Raw genomic sequence first — 20,456 nt, 5'->3', positions numbered from 1 at the left:
AACGGATTTGAAAACAGCAAACAAATGTTTGCCTGTAGTTGTGAAACAATTGGAAATAGACATTCCTTTTGTAAATAACCACATCCAGCAAGAATATAGCAAAAACCACCGAAAAAGAAAATTCAAATCCACCCCAGAAATGAACACAGTACACGTCATATTCCCCTCGGAAGGAATGGGACAAACCCATTGTGTCTGAAAAAAACAGGTGAGTTGTTAACAAAGAGAAACCCAACTCAAAGGAGCATAAAAAAGTGAATTGAATGGAAGTAGCCAAGTACCAGAGACACAAGTATGCTTATCATTACTCCAGATGTGACAGACTGTGATGTGGATGAACTGTCAGGCCTCAGACTGTCTAAATTTATAAATGATGTGGAGATGCCGGCGTTGGACTGGGGTAAACACAGTAAGAAGTTTAACAACACCAGGTTAAAGTCCAACAGGTTTATTTGGTAGCAAAAGCCACACTCTACCAAATAATTTGCTACCAAATAAACCTGTTGGACTTTAACCTGGTGTTGTTAAACTTCTTACTAAATTTATAAAGTCAGAGACTTGAGATGGGGGAGCAGGGATAGCAAGTAAAGATTGTACTATACTACTCCATTAGAAGTTTTAGAGAAGAAAGGGGATGGTGTGATATGTTGCTTTATCAATAAAGCCTTTGCGTTCGGAATCACCCTCGATTTATTACACCATGGAACATCTGATCCAGGCACATTTCACCTGAGCACTTCTGACCCTATATGCTCTGGAATTAACACGTCTGAGAGAACATTGAAGACACAGACTTGAATAGATCCATTCTTATCACCAATGAATAATACGGACCTGTCCAGAGGTCTCACTGTCTGTGGCTTTGCTTCACTACTTCATCCGTCATTTTAGGTTTTGCAATTAAAGAATAGAGGCTCATTCATCTGGAGTTGTGTGTCAGTATTTGCAGTGTGATCAAAAGTTTTACATTTACAAAAGAAACAAACTCTTGTGACCTACTCAGTGGTCTGCCCAACATGGCCTCTTTTCAGCCACCTCTATGTGGTGCCCCCTTATGGCATTGGATAAGATGGAAGCAGCTTTCTTGCTTCTGCCTGCTTGTGGCTGAGGCACCCATGGCAATCACCTTTGTCATGGAAGTGCCAGTGGAGGCACCTCCAGAGGTTGCTGCATCGGCATCAATGCAGGGGCAACCTCCATCACAGGGTCCTGCTGATGACCCCTCAGCTTGCGGAGCCAAGGGGGACGATGATAGTGATTTTGGAACTCTGAGGCTCCTTTATTCTCCTTGATGACAGCCTTCAGCCCGTGGCTAGCGTACCAGATTGCTGGAAGGGGGCACGAGCTGCAACGTGTTTGGCATTCCCTCCATACATCTTTGTGTCATCAGCACCACTGGTCAGGATTACTGAATGTGGAATGTACTCTGTGTAGGCTCAGCTCCTACATCCAAACAGTGTTGCTGCATATGGACTCTCAATGAAGTCGGTCACTCTCTCAATGGAGGAGCTTATGTGTTCGAAGCCCGAAGTCATGATGGTATTAATGGGCTGAATAGATTCCTCCGTTCTCAGTCTATGACCCTGCATTCTGTTAGGAAACTGCAACATATGGGAGCAGATCTTTGATTTGATTTATTATTGTCACACGTATTAATATACAGTGAAAAAATATTGCTCTTCCATGCTATACAGGCAAAACATACCGTACATAGAGAATGAAAGGAGAGAATGCAAAATGTAGTGTTACGTCATAGCTAGGGTGTAGAGAAACATCAAATAAATGCGAGGTAGGTCCATTCAAAAGTCTGATAGCAGCAGGGAAGAAGCTGTCCTTGAGTCGGTTGGTACGTGTCCTCCGCCTTTTGTATCTTTTCCCAGATGGAAGAAGGTGGAAGAGAGTATGTCCAGGGTGTGGGGCGGGGGTGGGGGGTGGGTGTGTGTCCCTAATTATGCTGGCTGCTTTTCTAAGGCAGCGGGAAGTGAAGACAGAGTCAATGGGTGGGAGACTGGTTTGAGTGATGGACTGGGCTTCGTTCGCGACCCTTTGTAGTTTCTTGGGGTCTTTGTCAGAGCAGGAGCCATACCAAACTATGATATAACCCGAAACAATGCTTCCCGTGGTGTATCTGTAAAAGTTGGTGAGAGTCGTAGCGGACATGCCAAATTTCTTTAGTCTCCTGAGACAGTAGAGGCATTAGTGGGCTTTCTTAACTATAGGGTCGGCATGGAGGGACCAGGACAGGTTGGTGATCTGGACACCTAAAAACTTGAAACTCTCGATCATTTCTACTCCTGTAGCCGCTGGCTGAAGTCAAGCCTCTCCCTGTGACTCCTAAGGCCTTGTTTCACAAGTAGACTTATGTTAACACCGCAATGAAATTACTGTGAAAATCCCCTAATCGCCACACTCCAGCACCTGTTCAGGTACACTGAGGGAGAATTTAGCAAGGCTAATCCACCTAACCAGCACATGTTTCGTACTTTGGGAGGAAACCGGAGTACCGGGAGGAAACCCACTCACACACGGGGAGAATGGGCAGACTGCACAGACAGTGACCCAAGCTGGAAATCGAACCCAGGTCCCTGGTACTATGAGACAACAGTGATAACCACTGTGCTACTGTGCCACTGTTATTCAACTCCAATAGTTTCCTCATGGAACACTTAATGATCTGCATTTTTACCACTTATTTGTAGAGAGGATTTAAAAATGTATTTTAATTCACTGTCTAATTTTGTTTAATTCTATTACAGGTCCTTTCATATCATGCTACATGTTTAAAGACTGAAGTGGACAAATTTAAGGTAGGATGCAAATGAAAATATACACTGAAAATATACACTACATCCTCTTGATTATTAAACTTCTTTCTTCAGATGATATATTACACTGTTATGAAACAGTCATGAGCGAATAATTCATGAAATATTTGGCTCCCAGGGACTGGTTTATAACAAGGAAAGAATGCATCTGTGTGAATGCAACAGAAGATTTTTTAAATTCTAACATTGTAGGAATAATACTACACGTGGATGGCATTGCAAACAATAGTTATCAGTATTTCTGGCCATTTCAAGATCATTAGATTCCTGTTGTATAAATTATGCATAGTCGGGTACAAAAGGGCTGACTGCCATTTGTACGTCAGGGAAAATATAGGGTCCTGGTGTTTAGGGTTTTGTGACCATTTTTACATGTCGGCCCACAGTCAGCAACACCCATGGATGATTTACAACAGCAACAAATAATCAGAGGTTTAGTAGGTCATAGGTTAGGAAGGTGCATACAATGTCATCATGATTTACAATTGTTAGCAGATAAGCCAACCATCTTTTTTAAGCACTTCAACAATCAATTATTGAGTTGTTTTCTTCCAATCATCAAAACAAAACAACTCACAAGCAAAGACCAGTGGCAGCCAAAAAAATAAAAGGTCCATTGTTAGGCTTTACCGTAGCAGAAAGGGATGATTCCTGTTTTCTAATGGAATACTTTCTCTGGGCATCATTTTTGAAGAGCTCTTAGAATCTTAGAAACCCTACAGCACAGAATGAGGCCATTCGGCCCATCGAGTCTGCACCGACCACAATCCCACCCAGGCCCTACCCCCATATCCCTACATATTTACCCACTAATCCCTCTAACCTACGCATCCCAGGACACTAAGGGCAATTTTAGCATGGCCAATCAACCTAACCCGCACATCTTTGGACTGTGGGAGGAAACCGGAGCACCCGGAGGAAACCCACGCAGACACGAGGAGAATGTGCAAACTCCACACAGACAGTGACCCAAGCCGGGAAGCGAACCCAGGTCCCTGGAGCTGTGAAGCAGCAGTGCTAACCACTGTGCTACCGTGCCACCCAGCTCACCTCAAGCTGAAAACTATTATGGATAGCGCATCTATTAGCATCTAATGCATATCTCACTCCTGCTGTGTGTGTATTCAACGAGATAGATTTAGAATCCATACACATTTGTCTATTGATGGATGTAAAATGATTCTATTTATGTGTGAACTGTGAGTAAACCACTTGCTAATTTCCAAGACATGCCCTAACTGTGCGGCCCTGAAAGTGTTAACAAGATTAATATTTGATCACAGGAATTAATTCACATTGTGAATATTTTTCCTTTCATTTTGCAAGTTCACCCAAAAGCTTGATAACAAATGTGTAATAAGTTTAAAAAGTAAGCTCACTGTTTTGTTCAATTTTGTTCTTTGTACTATTAAAATGCCTTATTGTTAATAGTAGTTTAGGTTCAAGACAATATTCATGCTGATAGCATAGTTTATAGCAATTCAATAATATTGATCAGAGTTCTTTATAAGGAATATGGAGTAGGCGTGAATAGTGAGTGCTTTCTTGTGAGCAATCATTGTTATTTTATTTCCAACCATCCCTTAGACAAGACAAAGTAGTCCAATTTAGTTGTAAGCACTTCTGTTACTTCTGAAGTTCTGTGCATTGGTCTAACATTGTGTTGAAACAGTATAACATCAGCAGCACATGTCCATACAAGTTTATGCTGCACCTTGTATTCTTCACCTCTGGGACCAGTAATAAAAGCATTTACATCTGTCACATATGCGAAGCTTGACCCAAGTCCTGTTTCATCAGACACAAAGACCAGAATCCTTCCCTGCGCCAGTGCATATATTAAATAATCTGGAGGAAGTTTATGGGTGCACTATGCATTAGACTCATTAAGGCCACAAATGTTATTTTGGAAATGTGTCTGGAGTGACCAAAAAGTATTTCAATTGGTGCTTCAAGGGAAATCAGTGCTCAACCACTTTTTAAGCTGGTATTTTTAAAATATGTTTCTGCCATTTATTTTTCTGACCAATGATTCTTTCATACAACAGAAATGGGTAGTAGCTGGTGATATCAACAAAGATCCACAACTGCACAATCAGCTTCTGAAGGTTACATACCATACACATCTCTGGATTTTCCCTTGGGATGTTTGAAGTAATCAGGTGTTTCTCCCTGTTTGTAGACTTGGGCAAAGATGAAGGTTAAAAAATAGCCAAGCTACTATGCTTATTTATAATTTACCCTTTGTTGTCACCGGAGAGGCAGTCGTAGCAGAAAGTTCATGACACCTGCATGCAGGAATAATTCCCATAGAAGCTGGAAAACAATTGGACACAGTCCTTCAACTAGATCAACACACTTCTGTACATATGTGCACTGGGCCCCAAGGCAGTTTCAGTGACACATCCAGGATACCTACCAAGTAACTAACCAATCCGCTGGATAGCGGATGTCTAACACAAACTGAGTGCAATCATCACCCACCAGAATCATTACCCTGCAAGCATTACATGAAAAAGACATGAAACCTTGACATTTCTGAGGTAGTGATCCCAGCCAATGGTGTCCTCCAGTGCCGAGTTCACCAGAGCATGCTGCATCAGTGTAAGAATGGCACCTCATTAACTTGCATTAGGCACAAGTATTACTTGATGCACATCCTCAGCACCCACCTGCCCAAGCCTGCAGAGTTCTCTGTTACCTGCCCATCCATAATGAGAACAAGACTCGAGGCCAAATTTATCAATAGTCCTAATGGCTCTCTGAACAACAGGGAAGATGTTCCAAATTTAAAATAAAACTTAAAATTCATGTCTGCTCTGGGCCTGCAATTAGCTTGCAGGTTGCCACTCACTTGACAATCACCCTTCTAATCCAAGTAGCAGGAACTGCTTGAATAAATCTTCACCACATGCTCCATTCCATGGCCATTAATTTCACTCCTAAGGAGTGGACAGACTTCCACTCTACACAAGGCAATTGCAATGCTCCCATGACCAGGACTATTGATAAATTTGGCCTCGAGTCTTGTTCTCATCATGGATGGGCAGGTAACAGAGAACTCTGCAGGCTTGGGCAGGTGGGTGCTGAGGATGTGCATCAAGTAATACTTGTGCCTGTGTGATCTACACACAATCCTGGCCCCAGGTATTACAAAGATGAATAATGGAGAATATGTTTGCCTTCACATATGAACACCTCAGGCTACATTTCACAGAAAGGAGCTTTGTGCAAATATCATCCTTAGTGCCTTCACGCTGTTACTTTTAATGATCACCATGTAGATGTGGTAACATTCTACTGTCCTAGGAAGGAATATGATCATATCTATGCACTTAGAAAGATGATGTGGAGATGCCGGCATTGGACTGGGGTAAACACAGTAACAACTGCCAAAAACAGTGAGTCACCTGAAGAAGGGGCTTGGGGCTCCGAAAGCTTGTGTGGCTTTTGCTACCAAATAAACCTGTTGGACTTTAACCTGGTGTTGTTAAACTTCTTACTTAGAAAGATGAACAGTTAGTTAAGTGCACTCCATTCTTTGTGATGGAAAGGGGAGAATAATAAAGATTTGTTTCCCGACATATTTAAGCTGCAGCTGAGAGTTTACATACAAGGGGCATTTGAATTTCCACCGATTCCTTGAACTGCAACTTTGGTCACTTAAAGCCTCCTCTGGTGCACAGCAATCAGTTACTATGCACCAGAAGCAGCTGATGAATACAGTGTCCAACTTTAGAGATCAGCATGAATGTGCTGAACCTGACTTGCAAATAGCTGCAAATTTTTCTTGGAATTTAAACATAATTTTGCTCAATTTTTCTATTAAGTTTAATTCATTCAGACTTCTGATCAGTAGATTTCCTGTGTAAAGCAGGGGAGAAGGCTTAAGCTGCAGTAATGGCAGAACGCAGTCCTTAAGAGGACAATCAGTAAAGAGTTAAATGATTATTAGGCAAGCTAACACAAACAGTTTACACATATGTGAATGCAGTAAGTGAATCAGAACAAGTAGTTATGATTTTAAAACATATATGCTGATATTTTAAATGTGTTGTTCACTTTGGTCAAGCAAAGTTACCAAAAGACATGGTGGTAAATGTCAGTAGTTTAAAGCCAAACGTCTGACTGGTTAGTCAGCAGTAGTCTTATCGGGAGGATTCCTGTGAGGGAACATATTCTGCAACATTTATGAAGAGATGCATTCACTGCCCAGACACAAGGATAGCTATGCCCCTGAACGCAGGAACACATGTCTATTCAACTTGGCAATGAGCCGGTGAGAATGTTCACTTTGACCTTATGGTAGCGTCTGCCGTTACAGGTAGCAGGGATGTAGTTAGAACCAAAAAGGGTGGTCACGTCCGGATTTGAAAGACAAATAATATATTACCATGCTATCAAGTATCATATGGTTGGCTGAGGTACTTGACAGAGATTTGTTCTGATGTATGACTACTAAATGAAATAGATTTTAAGCAAATGAAAGGTGGAATTATTGATTAGGGATAACTATAATTGATCTGTATTTGACTATGTACTTCAGATCTTTCAGAGTGGTACTGTAGCTCTATTCCCAGAGCTGTTTAATCCTTTGGAAGTCTCCCCAAATTCTTACCTAACACGAAGATTAGACAGTTGTTTATGTTGAAGAATAATTCTCTCAGCCCCAGAATAACACAGCAGGAGCTCCGCAGGGTAGTGTCCTAGCCCCAGTGATCTTCAGCTGCTTCATCAATGGCCTTCCCTCCATCATAAAGTCAATAGTGGGAATGTTCTCTAATAATTGTGTTCACAGTCCTTTGCAACTCCTCAGATACTGAAGCAGTCTATGTCCACATGTCGTAAGACCTGGACAACATTTAGACTTGGACTGATAATTGATAAGTAACATCACATAACATCGCACCACACAAGTGCCAGGCAATGGCCTTCTCTAACGAGAGAGAATCTAAACATCTCCCCTTGACATTAACTGGCATTGCCATTGCTGAACCTTCAACTGCCAAAAGCAGTGGGGAACATTAATTAGAAACTTAACTGGACCAGCCATATGCTATGGCTACAAGAACAGGTTAGATGTTGGTAATTCTGTGCTGAGTAACTCCCCTCCTGATGTTCCAAAACCTGTCCACCATCTCACAAGTCAGGAATGATGATACACTTGCCTGGATAAGTGCAGTTCCAACAACACCCAAGAAACTTTACACTCCCGAGGATAAAGCAGTCCACTTGATCAGCACCCCATCCATTCACATAAGACCATAAGACATAGGAGCAGAATTAGGCCACTCGGCCCATCGCGTCTGTTCCACCATACAATCATGGCTGATATTTTTCTCATCCCCATTCTCCTGCCTTTTCCCCATAACCCCTGATCCCCTTATTAATCAAGAACCTATCTATCTCTGTCTTAAAGACATTCAATGACCTGGCCTCCATAGCCTTCTGTGGCAAAGAGTTCCACAGATTCACCACTCTCTGGCTGAAGAAATTTTTTCTTATCTCTGTTTTAAAGGATCATCCCTTTAGCCTGAGGTTGTGCCCTCTGGCTCTAGTTTTTCCTACTAGTGGAAACATCCTCTCCATGTCCACTCTATCCAGGCCTTGCAGTATCCTGTAAGTTTCAATAAGATCCCCCCTCATCCTTCTAAACTCCAATGAGTATAGACCCAGAGTCCTCAGCCGTTCCTCATACGACAAGCTCTTAATTCCAGGGATCATTCTTGTGAACCTCCTCTCGACCCTTTCCAAGGCCAGCACATCCTTCCTTAGATATGGGGCCCAAAACTGCTCACAATACTCCAAATGGGGTCTGACCAGAGCATTATACTGCCTCAGAAGTACATCCCTGCTCTTGTATTCTAGCCCTCTCGACATGAATGCTAACACTGCATTTGCCTTCCTAACTGCTGACTGAACCTGCACGTTAACCTAAGAGAATCTTGAACAATGACTCCCAAGTCCCTTTGTGTTTCTGATTTCCTGAGCATTTCCGCATTTAGAAAATAGTCTATGCCTCCATTCTTCCTTCCAAAGTGCATAACCTCACACTTTTCCACATTGTATTCCATCTGCCACTTCTTTGCCCACTCTCCTAACATGTCCAAGTCCTTCTGCAGCCCCCATGCTTCCTCAATACTACCTGTCCCTCATTGTATCATCTGCAAACTTCTTAAACATTCATTCCTTCCACCGGTGCACAGTGGCAGAAGTATGTACTATATTCAATCGAGCATTTGATGAATATTTGAATGGAAACAGTGTGCAGAGTTACATGGAAAAGGCAGGAGAATGGCAGTAAGTCATAATGCTCATTCGAAGAACTGGTGCAGACACAATGGGCCAAATGGCTTCCTTCTGCACTGTAATAATTCTGTGATACATGATGCACTGCAGCAACATGCCAAGTCTCTTTCAACAGTACCTTCCAAGCCCATGACCTCAATCACCTGGAGGACCAGGCACATGGGAACACCACCACCTGCAAGTTCAGCTGGGATTACAACACAGGCTATTTAACTAACATATTTAACAAGCTCAATAACATTTTTTTTTAACAATGCAAGAACTGTAATAAAAAAGGATAGAGCTTTGCCAAATGACACTGCTATGGAGTCCCTATGCAGTATAAGATAATTCTTCCTGATCTTACCTTCTGTTATGTGGAATGTCAGTTCTAAATGTTCAAAACGTGATTCTAGAGAATTCATCACAGCTTTTCACGAGATTTTGAAAGAGGAGCAAATGAATTGCAGGATTTCACTTTGGTTCGAAATATGTTTTCAGATCATTTTATAGCAACAGCCAAGATTACTGCGAGTCTAAAACTGAATTTAATTGACAGTGCTGATCAGTTGTAAGTCATGCCTCTTCATCAATTCTATTCTTTTTGTCGCTAATTCGGAGTTGAATTCACTATTCTGACTCTCTCCCTCTGATGTCAGATTCTGGGCTGATCATTAGTAATCATTCAATCTGGTTGGTTATCACAGTTACTTGCCTGTTCATGCAAAGAACAAAGAACAGTACAGCACAGGAACAGGCCCTTCGGCCCACCAAGCCTGTGCCGATCAGTTGTCCTATCTAAATCAACCGCCTGTATCCCTCTATTCCTCACCTGTTCATGTGTCTATCCAGATAAGTCTTAAATGTTGCTCCGAGATGCTCTATAAAGCATTCTGTGCAGATTGATAGCTGACTGACCATGCAACAGCCTGTAGAAAGTCTAATGAACATCGCACAGAGTAAAACCTAGCCTGAAATGTTAAGTTAGCAAAGAAAAAACATCCTTTAGTCTTATCTAAAAAAGACAGCGTAGGTAGTCATCGCAAGTCAGCAATTAGAGTCATAGAGGTTTATAGCAAGGAAACAGGCCCTTCAGCCCAACTTGTCCTTGCCACCCTTTTTTTTTTTAACCACTAAGCCAATTGCCCATGTTTGGCCCATATCCCCCTATACCAATCCTACCCATGTAACTGTCTAAATGCTTTTTAAAAGACAAAATTATTCCCGCCTCTACTACTACCTCTGGCAGCTTGTTCCAGACACTCAACACCCTCTGTATGAAGCTATTGCCCCTCTGGACCCTTTTGTATCTCTCCCCTCTCACCTTAAATCTATGCCCTCTAGTTTTAGACTCCCCTATCTTTGAGAAAAGATGTTGACTATCTAATTGCTCTATGCCCCTCATTATTTTATAGACCTCCATAAGACCACCCCTAAGTCTCCTACTTTCCAGGGAAAAAAGTCCCAGTCTATCCAGCCTCTCCTTATTACTCAAACCATCAAGTCCCGGTAGCATCCTGGTAAATATTTTCTGCACTCTTTCCAGTTTAATAATATCCTTTCTATAATGCCACACCAAAAAACCAATGGTAAAATAAACAATATATAATGTAAAATGAGTTTCCAATTTACTGTCGTCTCTTTCACACTCTTCAACTGAGAAACCTTTGCAATCTCCTCCCAAGCAGAAATGTGGTGCTCAACTTGGTTAACCCCACATCATCACTATACCACCTGCAGCATCCATGGAGTACTCCCAAAGTAAAATCAATATAAATGTTTTCAAGAGATATTTAAATATAAAGCATTTGTAGGTGAAAGAAGAAAATAAGCAGGTTATGCCTCTGGCAAAATGTATTGCTCATTGAAGACAATATCCAGGCTTGATTTTTCTTTCTGAGTCGCGATCGTTATCCCGAGGGGAAGTAGTCACAGCCCCTGATTTTCATACTGTTCGTTGGCTAGAGTGTGATCTTAGCAACCAATTAATAACCATGGGGTTGGGAATAATAGTGGGTCAGAAAGAGAATAGGCCCAATTTAAATCCACCATGCCGGTTATTACAGTGGCTGACTTTCACTCCTGGATCAGAGGAGTCAGATGCAATGAACCGGAATTGGATGATCCCTAACATTAATGGCATCCTGACAAGACCCTTGAGCTTCGTGCCAGGCCCAGCCACCTTCATATGCACCCAGGACACTTCACTGCTCTGCATTTTACGTCTCTGCCTCTTCAGATGAGCTGTTCCCAATTAGCACTTCATGATCTTCAAGGTTCACATCTCCCGGAAGACCATGTTATGGAGAGCATAGCAGACCACCACCATGTGACTCTTGCAGGAGTATACTGCAGGGTGATACCTGACCAATCCAGGTACCTGAACCGAATCTTCAGAAGCCCAACAGCCTGTTCAGTGGTGGTTCTGGTGAGCAGGTGGCTTTGGTTGTAATGTCTCTGAGCCTCTGTTTCAGTTTCTCGTGAGAACCATCTCCTTAAGTGGGATATTCCTTTTTCCATAGAATCCATCCACACAGTTTAATGGATGGAGTGAAGACTTGCAGTTTTAGGAACACATGATCGGTGCAGGCTTGGAGGGCCGAAGGGCCTGTTCCTGTGCTGTATTGTTCTTTGTTCTTTTCAGCACCCTGGACTGCTGGAGGATGAGGGAGTCCTGACAGCTGCCTGGAAAACCTGAGGATATGGAGAGGAGATTTGTTTTTGGTCATAGAACAGTTGAATGTTGAGGGAGCAGAAGACTTTCCTGCTGATGAATCTCACTGGCTGGTCAATTGGTGTCTTGATGGCCACAACCGCTGACCCCTGCACCAGGAGAATCCAGCGATGAAGACAAATCCCACTGCCCTCTGTATCTGTGACACCCCATCCATTTGACATTGTATATACTGTACAGCTTTTGCAAATAGGTATTGAGATTCGGTGGTGTGCAGCATTTGCGAGACACCACCAAGGTTCTCTGCTGACTCTTGGAAGGAGCTAGAAGAAGCTATTGTCAGGGCATGGCAAACAATGCTGTAAAAGATCTTCCCCGACAATGGCACAGATCTTAGTGAGCCTGAACACAGTCTCCTGTGGCACTGGTACCTTTGTTCTCAACTTTGGAAACCTTGCCCCCTCCTCTTACATTGTTGCAACGTCAGGAGGGTACGATTCCCTATGCTATCTGAGTGGTTACTAACCATTACCCCAGGTGAAACCATGATCAGGTAGGGGATGAGGCTAGCCCATTCCACTTGGGATATGCTGATGCATGCGATCGTGGTTTGTCTAAGCTCGGATCGAGTAAAGGATCAGTGCAGCCAAAGAGGTTAAACCAAGGTTTTATATGATGCAATTTTTCAAAGCCATCTTGTCCTTTTGGTTAAGATGAAGTGTTCGATCAAGCCCAGAAAGGGGTGCAAAGTCTCATCCTGTCAGCTTGGATATTGTTTAATCGAGCCCAAAATGGGATGCAATATCGTCTTGTCTTGTCAGCTTAGTTTGTTCCTCATGTGGGAACCATGATTGGACTTCATTTAAATTGGCTTTGTTTATTAGAATTAAAGTACCGAAAGGTTTAAAAAAAACAAACCCAGTGGCATCTGTGCTTTTTTTTCCTTTCATGAGGTCCATTTAAGTCCTTGCATTGGTCCTAACTGGCTCCCTGCTGTGTGTCCACCTCTATGTGGCTGGTCTCCCCCCAGAAGGCGCCTGCAGCCATTGTATCTCCACAAAAACAGGACATGGCTCTCAATGAGCTATTTAATGACATTAATTGCAGTTATCAATGCATCGGTTAGTTCTCAGGGCCTCCTTCCCCCCTGCGCTGATGAAAGTTGGAGACACTGGAAATGACTATGGGAATCTAGCAAACCAGCTGGGATGGTGTTTTTATCCCCTGTCTGTCTCTGTTCCCACCCCCAGCAGGACCTAAAAATCCAACCCTTTGGCCTCTATTTTTTCGAAAATTGCTGTTAGAAGCTTACATTATTTAAACATTTTCAAAGTACTGATTGTAGTAGCATTAGTCTTAGGGCTAATAAACCAAAGTCTTTGGGAATTCTAGTCCTTTGAACGTAATTTAATTATCTGCGAAATTGTAACAGTCATAAATTGACTGACTCAAATATTAATGTAATCAGCATAAGATGAAAGATAAACACAGCAATCAGATTCATCTGTAGTGGAGCCTAAGGGAGAACATAGCGAGCACAGAAGTATTTATTACATCAAGAAGGAAAAATATGGATTCTTGAACAGAAGTGTGACGATGTGGCTAATAAGACCGTATATTACGTCAATAGTATACAAGGCAATAAATGATGCAGGAATAAACAGAACGACAAAGGTACATGGACAGAAAGAAAAAATGTACAGCATGCAAGATCCAACCGTGGACAGCAATATTTTTCTGCTGGGTGATTGACAATCAAGCAGGGAGGGAGAGTGCTTTCTGTAAAACATTAGATTAGAATTCTCATCTGTCAGGAAATGCAAAAATAAATCAATGTTTAATATCAGAACAAAAGACATTCGTATATTGAGCAGATACCACTTCATCCAGAAATCATGTGGCTTTTTTTTGGATTTACTTTGTTAATTTGCATCAACTAGCAACACACCACTTTCATAAAAGGTACGCCAATGATTTCATTCTTTTGCCGCCTTACAATTTTCTTTGACACTTCAATCTTAATGGCTGGTAGCTCAAGTGTTTCAAACCAATTCACTTTGCAACATCAGCTTCAACTGAATATTTATTTTAAATGTTTTTCTCATTAAGCAGAGAGCTTACAGCTGGAAGATTAAGGGATAGAAATTGGTCTGCACCTATTTTTGGGCACAAGGGCCACAATTTGTTGCTTGCTCCCACCTGTTGTGAGCAGCAAGCAAATCTTACCTGATTGTGGAATTGGTCTGAGAGGAACTGCACTTCTGGCTGCCTGAGTGCACAACAAGGAGTCAAGGCAGCGAATGTTATAACACATGCACCATCAGCCTGCTGCTATTAAAGGCAGTCTCATCTTCAAAAGGAAAAGCAGCATTGAATCATATGAGGTGGCTGGTGAGAGCCAGCATTTTCTGTTTATATTTCAGATTTCCAGCATCTGCAATATTTTGCTCTAATGTCACTCAAAGCTATTGTTTCAATTTTTTGAAGGAGGAAAGTAGAATTCCAAGGGAAAGACACAGTAAGAAGTCTCACAACACCAAGTTAAAATCCAGCAGGTTTATTTGGCAGCACAAGCTTTCGGAGCGCTGCTCCTTCATCAGGTGAGTTAAAGAGGTGTAAATATACCCTGCCACAGCAACCTCTGCAAGACGTGCCGGATCATCGACACGGATGCCATCATCTCACGTGAGAACACCATCCACCAGGCGCACGGTACATACTCTTGCAACGCGGCCAACGTTGTCTACCTGATACGCTGCAGGAAAGGATGTCCCGAGGCATGGTACATTGGGGAGAACATGCAGACACTATGACAACAGATGAATGGTCACCGCTCGACAATCACCAGGTAGGAGTGTTCCCTTCCTTTCGGGGAACACTTCAGCGGTCACGGGCATTCAGCCTCTGATCTTTGGGTAAGCATTCTCCAAGGCTGCCTTCACGACACACGACAACGCAGAATCGTCAAGCAAAAACTGATAGCCAAGTTCTGCACACGTGAGGACAGCCTCAGCCGGGATCTTGGGTTCATGTCACACTATCTGTAACCCCCACGACTTGCTTGGGCTTGCAAAATCTCACTAACTGTCCTGGCTTGAGACAATTTACACCTCTTTAACTTGTGCTTAACCCTCTCTCTGCTCACAGGCAGGTGAGTCTCCGCTGTAAAGACCTGATTACCTGTTAAGACTCGCATTCCAACCATTATCTTGTAAATTGAGTCTGTGCCTATATGTCCCCTGTTTGTGAATCCAACTCTTCACTCACCTGATGAAAGAGTAGCACTCTGAAAGCTTGTGCTACCAAATAAACCTGTTGGACTTTAACTTGGTGTTGTGAGATTTCTTACTGTGCCTACTCCAGTCCAACGCTGGCATCTCCACATCCAAGGGAAAGAGTGAGGTCTCCCAGGTTCACACATGTGGTACTGGAGAATTCAGTGATGGTGGTGGACGGAAGAGCGACCATTATTCCATGAGAAGGCTAGGAGACCATCCTCTGAAGAGACTGTGAGCAAGTTGCCAGAGTGGCCAATTCTTGGAATCTGGTCCCAATAATCTGGCAGCAGTGCCACAAGGAATTAAGTGAACTCTCACGAGTGGTCAAAGTCAGTGATTGTATCATCACATGACATCTCCTGCCTATCACTCCGCCAACCTTTCGCGCTGCTAAATACACTACATCCCCTTCATTCAGCTAACAGCATTCAGGACTTAGGCCTAACATTCAGATACTCCACCTCACCCTCACAAACATTTAAATGCTGCCAATCTCACTTTCCCAGATCTCCAGTTATTCAGCTGTTGCAGGCGCAACACACAAACACAATGCAATACAATCGCTGACCTTCTTCCTGCTCTCGAATGTCAAAGCCATTCATAACTGCTGGGAGCAGTGCAGAGCCTGCAGCCGACAAGAATGCCTGCATCTCCTGAGCCTCATGAAGATGATAGCTCTCTATTTCATGGCATTGGCTGCGACAGAACGTGTCATTGAGAATATTAAGGATGATAGAATGTAGTTGTCTTATGCCCTTTCTCAGCTCCTCTCTCGCCCTCATCCTGTGGAAGCTGTTGACAGTGGAACTATAGACCTCTTGCTTTATTCCCAACCCAAAACCTCTCCCGCTTTCCCCTTGCTGATTTTCTATTTTCAGACACCTAAGACCTAGCAGCTTCCCAGTTGCTCCACACCCAGGAGGAAAAGAGAGGCCTTGATGAAGAGCTCCAGTTGCTTAACCTTACACTCACAACCACCAAGTCAGAGACATAGCATAGAGTGAATACCTTAGCATAGAGTAGGGATCTGCACCTGATGAGTTACTGGACACTCCCTAGTGGACTGCAGCCAGGCCTGATGGACAGGATTGTTGGTATGCCAACTCAGTGGAACATGATTTCTATTACAGGGGCCTCAGATGATGATTTCAGAACTTTAAGAGCTCTGCTGGAAATGGACACCCAGATGCTGAGGACACATCGGGAGGTCTACAAGACAGCCTCCTGTCACTGTCAAGGAGAATGGAGGAGTTTGGCTCCAACTTGGCAGAGGGCTTCGGGCAGAACTTTCCCTCTCTATAGCCTCTGCCCCATCTCCCTATTGTTATTCAAATGCAGAGACACTGCAACTGCAGCCTCCAAACTTATTGCAGCCTTTATTATGAACAGGCCACCAAACCATTGTCCTTCCTGTCAGGACGCAGCTTCATTCCCTCCCTGCCAAATCCAGAAACTCACACAACACCTCCTGAAACACTCCACAGTAAATCCATAGACTTTGCAATAGTAGAGATTGGTGTAAGTCCACTTCCCTGAAAGTTGAATGCCTGACCCTAGTAGTGGTTCGTTCTTGCAGCTTTGTGAATGGTCTTTGGTGTGTGACAAGCGATTGCATTGAGTGGATCTTCATTTGGAAACTTTGCATCAAATCAGCCAGTAGGGTTGAAGCCACAATCTGGCAGTCATGAGGCTTCTGAAATATCCACAGCATGCCTGGGTATGTGGCCTTCTTCCTAGCATTGGAAGCCATGCAGGACATGCTGGAAGTGCCTGGAGGCACTGCATGCCCCACTCAGAGGGCTTACAGCTTCCATAGCATTGATGGGATTTAATCCAGACGATGGGGGTTGTGCTCTCCACTGGAGAGCTACGAGAGCCTGTCATTGCTTCCTTTCGGTGCAACTGCCACATTCCTCAGGCGGTCCTTTAACAATCTGTACCTTTGTTCTGCCATTCTCGCATTCTGATCACTTAATGGACACTCTTAGCGCCTTCTCTGCTTTCTGTATCCTCATTTACATTCACTTTGCCCAATTCCACCCCCCCCCCCCCCCCCCCCCCCCCCCCCCATAGTATAAATCTCTGCTGATTCTCTTGGCTTGCAGCTCTGACAAAGGGTCATCTAGACTCGAAACGTTGGCTCTATTCCCCATGATCAAGGTGACCAGTGGCGGAAATCCCACTCCTAGATAGCTCCGAGCCAATCAGAGGCCAACTGCTCTCCATTCCAGGCAGCACCACCAACCAGTGGTAGCTGCCAGCAGTGCACCCACCAACGTCCCAGGATCAGCAAGAGATCAGGCCCCAGGTGAATGAGGTCAGGATGGTGGGGTCACAGGGAGGGAGTCACTAAATAGTGGGAACAGGGGGATCAGAATAAAGATCTGTGGGGACCCCCCTTCCTGATGCTCGGTCCCTCAAAGTATCTTTGAATGACTCACCTGCCTGTGAGACGATCAGCAAACATAGCTGGGTTTGTTGTTAGGGCTCCACAAATTGGGGATTGGTCTGCCTGCTGCTGATTGAATACCAATGGCGTTGGGATGCAGCCCTTAGGTGGGCAGTATTGGCCACTTTAGGGCCTCATTTAACGCTGGAGCGGATAGACCACCACAAACCTTCCCATCCTGAATCTGTGGAATTCACTGCCCCAAAGTCGGTGGATGCCGGGACATTGAGTAAATTCAAGGAGGAGATGGACAGATTTTTAATCAGTAATGGGTTGAAGGCTTATGGAGAATGGGCAAGAAAAGTGGAGTTGAGGCCAAGACAAGATCAGCCATGATCATGTTGAATGGCAGGGCAGGCTCGAGGGGCTGAATTGCCTACTGCTCATGTTTATGTTCTTTTTTCCTAGACTTAATTGGGGCATGGGCTGCGAAGACAGCAGTGTCCCAACAACCCACTTCCCCCCCGCCCCCCACATCCGCGAGCTTGATTAAATGCTCCCACCCTCTAAACATGCCTCAGGGAAGGACATTGAATTCCACCCATAGTCTTTATGGGCCCTATTTTACCAGTGTGTGATAAAGTCGGGTGTGAGACCACTAACGAGATCCGCGCCGTCATCCGCGCAGATGGCCACTTTACCGAAACCCGGGAATGGCGGCAATCCGCTTCGTGCCCAAAACGGGCGCAACAGCAATTTCAATGCATTTGCATACATTTCAATTGAATTAATGAATTGCCTGCCCAACTTTATCAGCATTTCCCCCTTTACCGCCGTGTTCGCCAATCCAAAATCGCGCCAAAATGAACCTGCTGAATAAAAGTCTGAATCGGGCGCTCGAGATGCTGAAGAGCGAGTTCAGAGCTTCCAACGGCTCCCCCCCTCAGATCATTCTCTGGGGGGGTGGGGGGGGGTGGAGAGGAGGAGGAGGCGGGTCAGATGTATCTCTGGTGGGAAGGGGGTTGGTGGGGGAGGGAGCCTAATTGTTGTCTGGGGGGGGAGCCCGATCGTTGTCTGGGCGGAGGGGGGAGGGGGGTGGGTGGGGAGGGAGGGCTGATCGTTGTCTGGTGGTGGAGGGTGAGGGATGATTGTTGTCTGGTGGGGAGGGAGGAGGAGGCAGGTCAGATGTTCCTCTGGGGGGCAGGAGTGAGGCCAGATTGTTCTCTGGAGCGGGGGGTGGGGGGGGGCGGTGAGTGAGGCCAGATCATTCTCTGGGGGGAGGGAGCGGGGAGTGAGGCCAGATCGTTCTCCGTGGGGGAAGGGGTGGGGTGAGTGAGGCCAGATCGTTCTCTGGGGGGGGGGGCAGTGAGTGAGGCCAGATCGTTCTCGGGTGAGGGGGGCCGATCGCTCACTGGTTGCGGGGGGTGGTGGGGGGCAGATGGATCTCTGGTGGGGGGGAGGGGAGGCAGAGGGGGTCCGCTGCCACTCTGCGGGTGATCCGTGGGGGGAAGGGGCAGGGGGTCACGATCAGTCTGGTTAGTGGGGGTGGGTGGGTGGATAAGAGGGACAGTGATGTCTGTGTGCACCATCGCTCCCACTTGTTGCTCCCGAGCCGCTTTACCCGCTTTCTGCGGCTCAGGAGCAATCTGACACGGGCATGCTTTTTAAAATTGTTTTCCAACTGCGCATGCGCAGTTCAGAGCTCCGATCATTTCGGGCTCCCAGCCCACAGCGCGAATGGGACCCGCAATTTTTTTTTCACGCTGAGCGCATATGGGGACACCTGAAAGCAGATTTCTAAGTCGGATCTGAATTACGCCCAGATTCAGCACTTAGAATGAAAATGGTAAAATCAGGCCCTATGAATCCAAATTTCACACCACAAATATTAATTTCAAATATTAAACTCAAGGAGCATGTTCACAGCTACATTGTGGGGGAGCGGTAGAGAGGTAACAGTATTCAGAGTGTTGCCAATAATGTGATCAGGACACAGTGCTGTTGAAATAGCATCGGTTCGATGGACCAACCAGTCATTACCTGTCCTTCTTTAGATATTCGTATGCTTTATTCAGAATGCTGCAGTCATCTTTGATAGACTACGCTTGCTTCATTTTATAATGCAAGATCAGCTCATTTCAATGCATTCTCAGCAGTTAGTGAATGACAAGCCAGGGTCATAGGGACAGTGCAAGCAGATCCTAAAAGAGGTGTAGCTACAAAATATTTAAACAAATGGCTAAAAGCTGGATGCAGAGACAGACAGCACCAGTTCAGGATTCAGCATCAGAGGGGCAAAATGTTTGCTATAAATTTTAAAGTTGTTGAAAGCGAAAAGTCCACAAAAAGTTGAATCTAATACTCATATCAAAGGGATATCATTTGTGACAGACTTATTAGAGTTTTTTTTTGAGGATGAAATAAGCATAAAGGGGAACCAAAGGGCATTCAATCAGATGTCACATAAAAGGGTTTTACACAAGATAAAAGTTCATGGTGTGTATTAGCATGGATAAAAAATAGGCTAACTGACAGGAAACAGTGAATCAGGAAAAATGAGTCAATATTCAGCTTGGAAGCAAGTGGGGTGCCACAGGGATCAGTGCTAGGGCCTCAACTATTTATAGTCTATGTCAGCGATTTGGGTGAAAAGACCCGAGAATTGTAGCCACATATCCTGAAGATACAAAGACAGACAGGAAAGCAATTGTGAGGAGGAAACAGAGTCTGCAAGAGGATATAGAAAGGTTAAGTGAGTAGACAAAAAAAGGCAGATAATTTATAATGTAAGAAAATGTGTGAGGGTGTCTATTTTGGAGGGAAGAATAAAAAAACAATATTATTTTAAGTGATAGAAACTGAAGAATGCTACACTAGAGAGGGATCTATGTCCTCATATGTCAATCACAAAACATTAGCATTCAGGCAAATGGAATGTTAGCCTTTGTTGCAAGGACGATGAAGTACAAAAGTAGTGAAATCTTGCTGCAACTGTACAGGGC

At 44.3% G+C, this 20,456-nt stretch overlaps 1 protein-coding gene across 1 annotated transcript in view; it reads left to right on the top strand.

The window, feature by feature from the left end:
• Positions 1-20,456, top strand: part of pde11a (phosphodiesterase 11a) — a 362,109-nt gene that overhangs the window by 213,509 nt on the left and 128,144 nt on the right. Inside the window, exon 10 of the mRNA XM_078229219.1 lies at positions 2,757-2,807. Coding sequence (XP_078085345.1) covers positions 2,757-2,807 — 51 coding nt within the window. The remainder of the gene's footprint in view (positions 1-2,756; positions 2,808-20,456) is intronic.

This window comes from Mustelus asterias, chromosome 14 (genome assembly GCF_964213995.1).
Source record: "Mustelus asterias chromosome 14, sMusAst1.hap1.1, whole genome shotgun sequence".
In the NCBI taxonomy this organism is placed as follows: domain Eukaryota; kingdom Metazoa; phylum Chordata; class Chondrichthyes; order Carcharhiniformes; family Triakidae; genus Mustelus; species Mustelus asterias.
The sequence above is the reverse complement of the archived record's forward strand: the minus strand, read 5'-3'. Positions and strand labels throughout refer to the sequence as shown.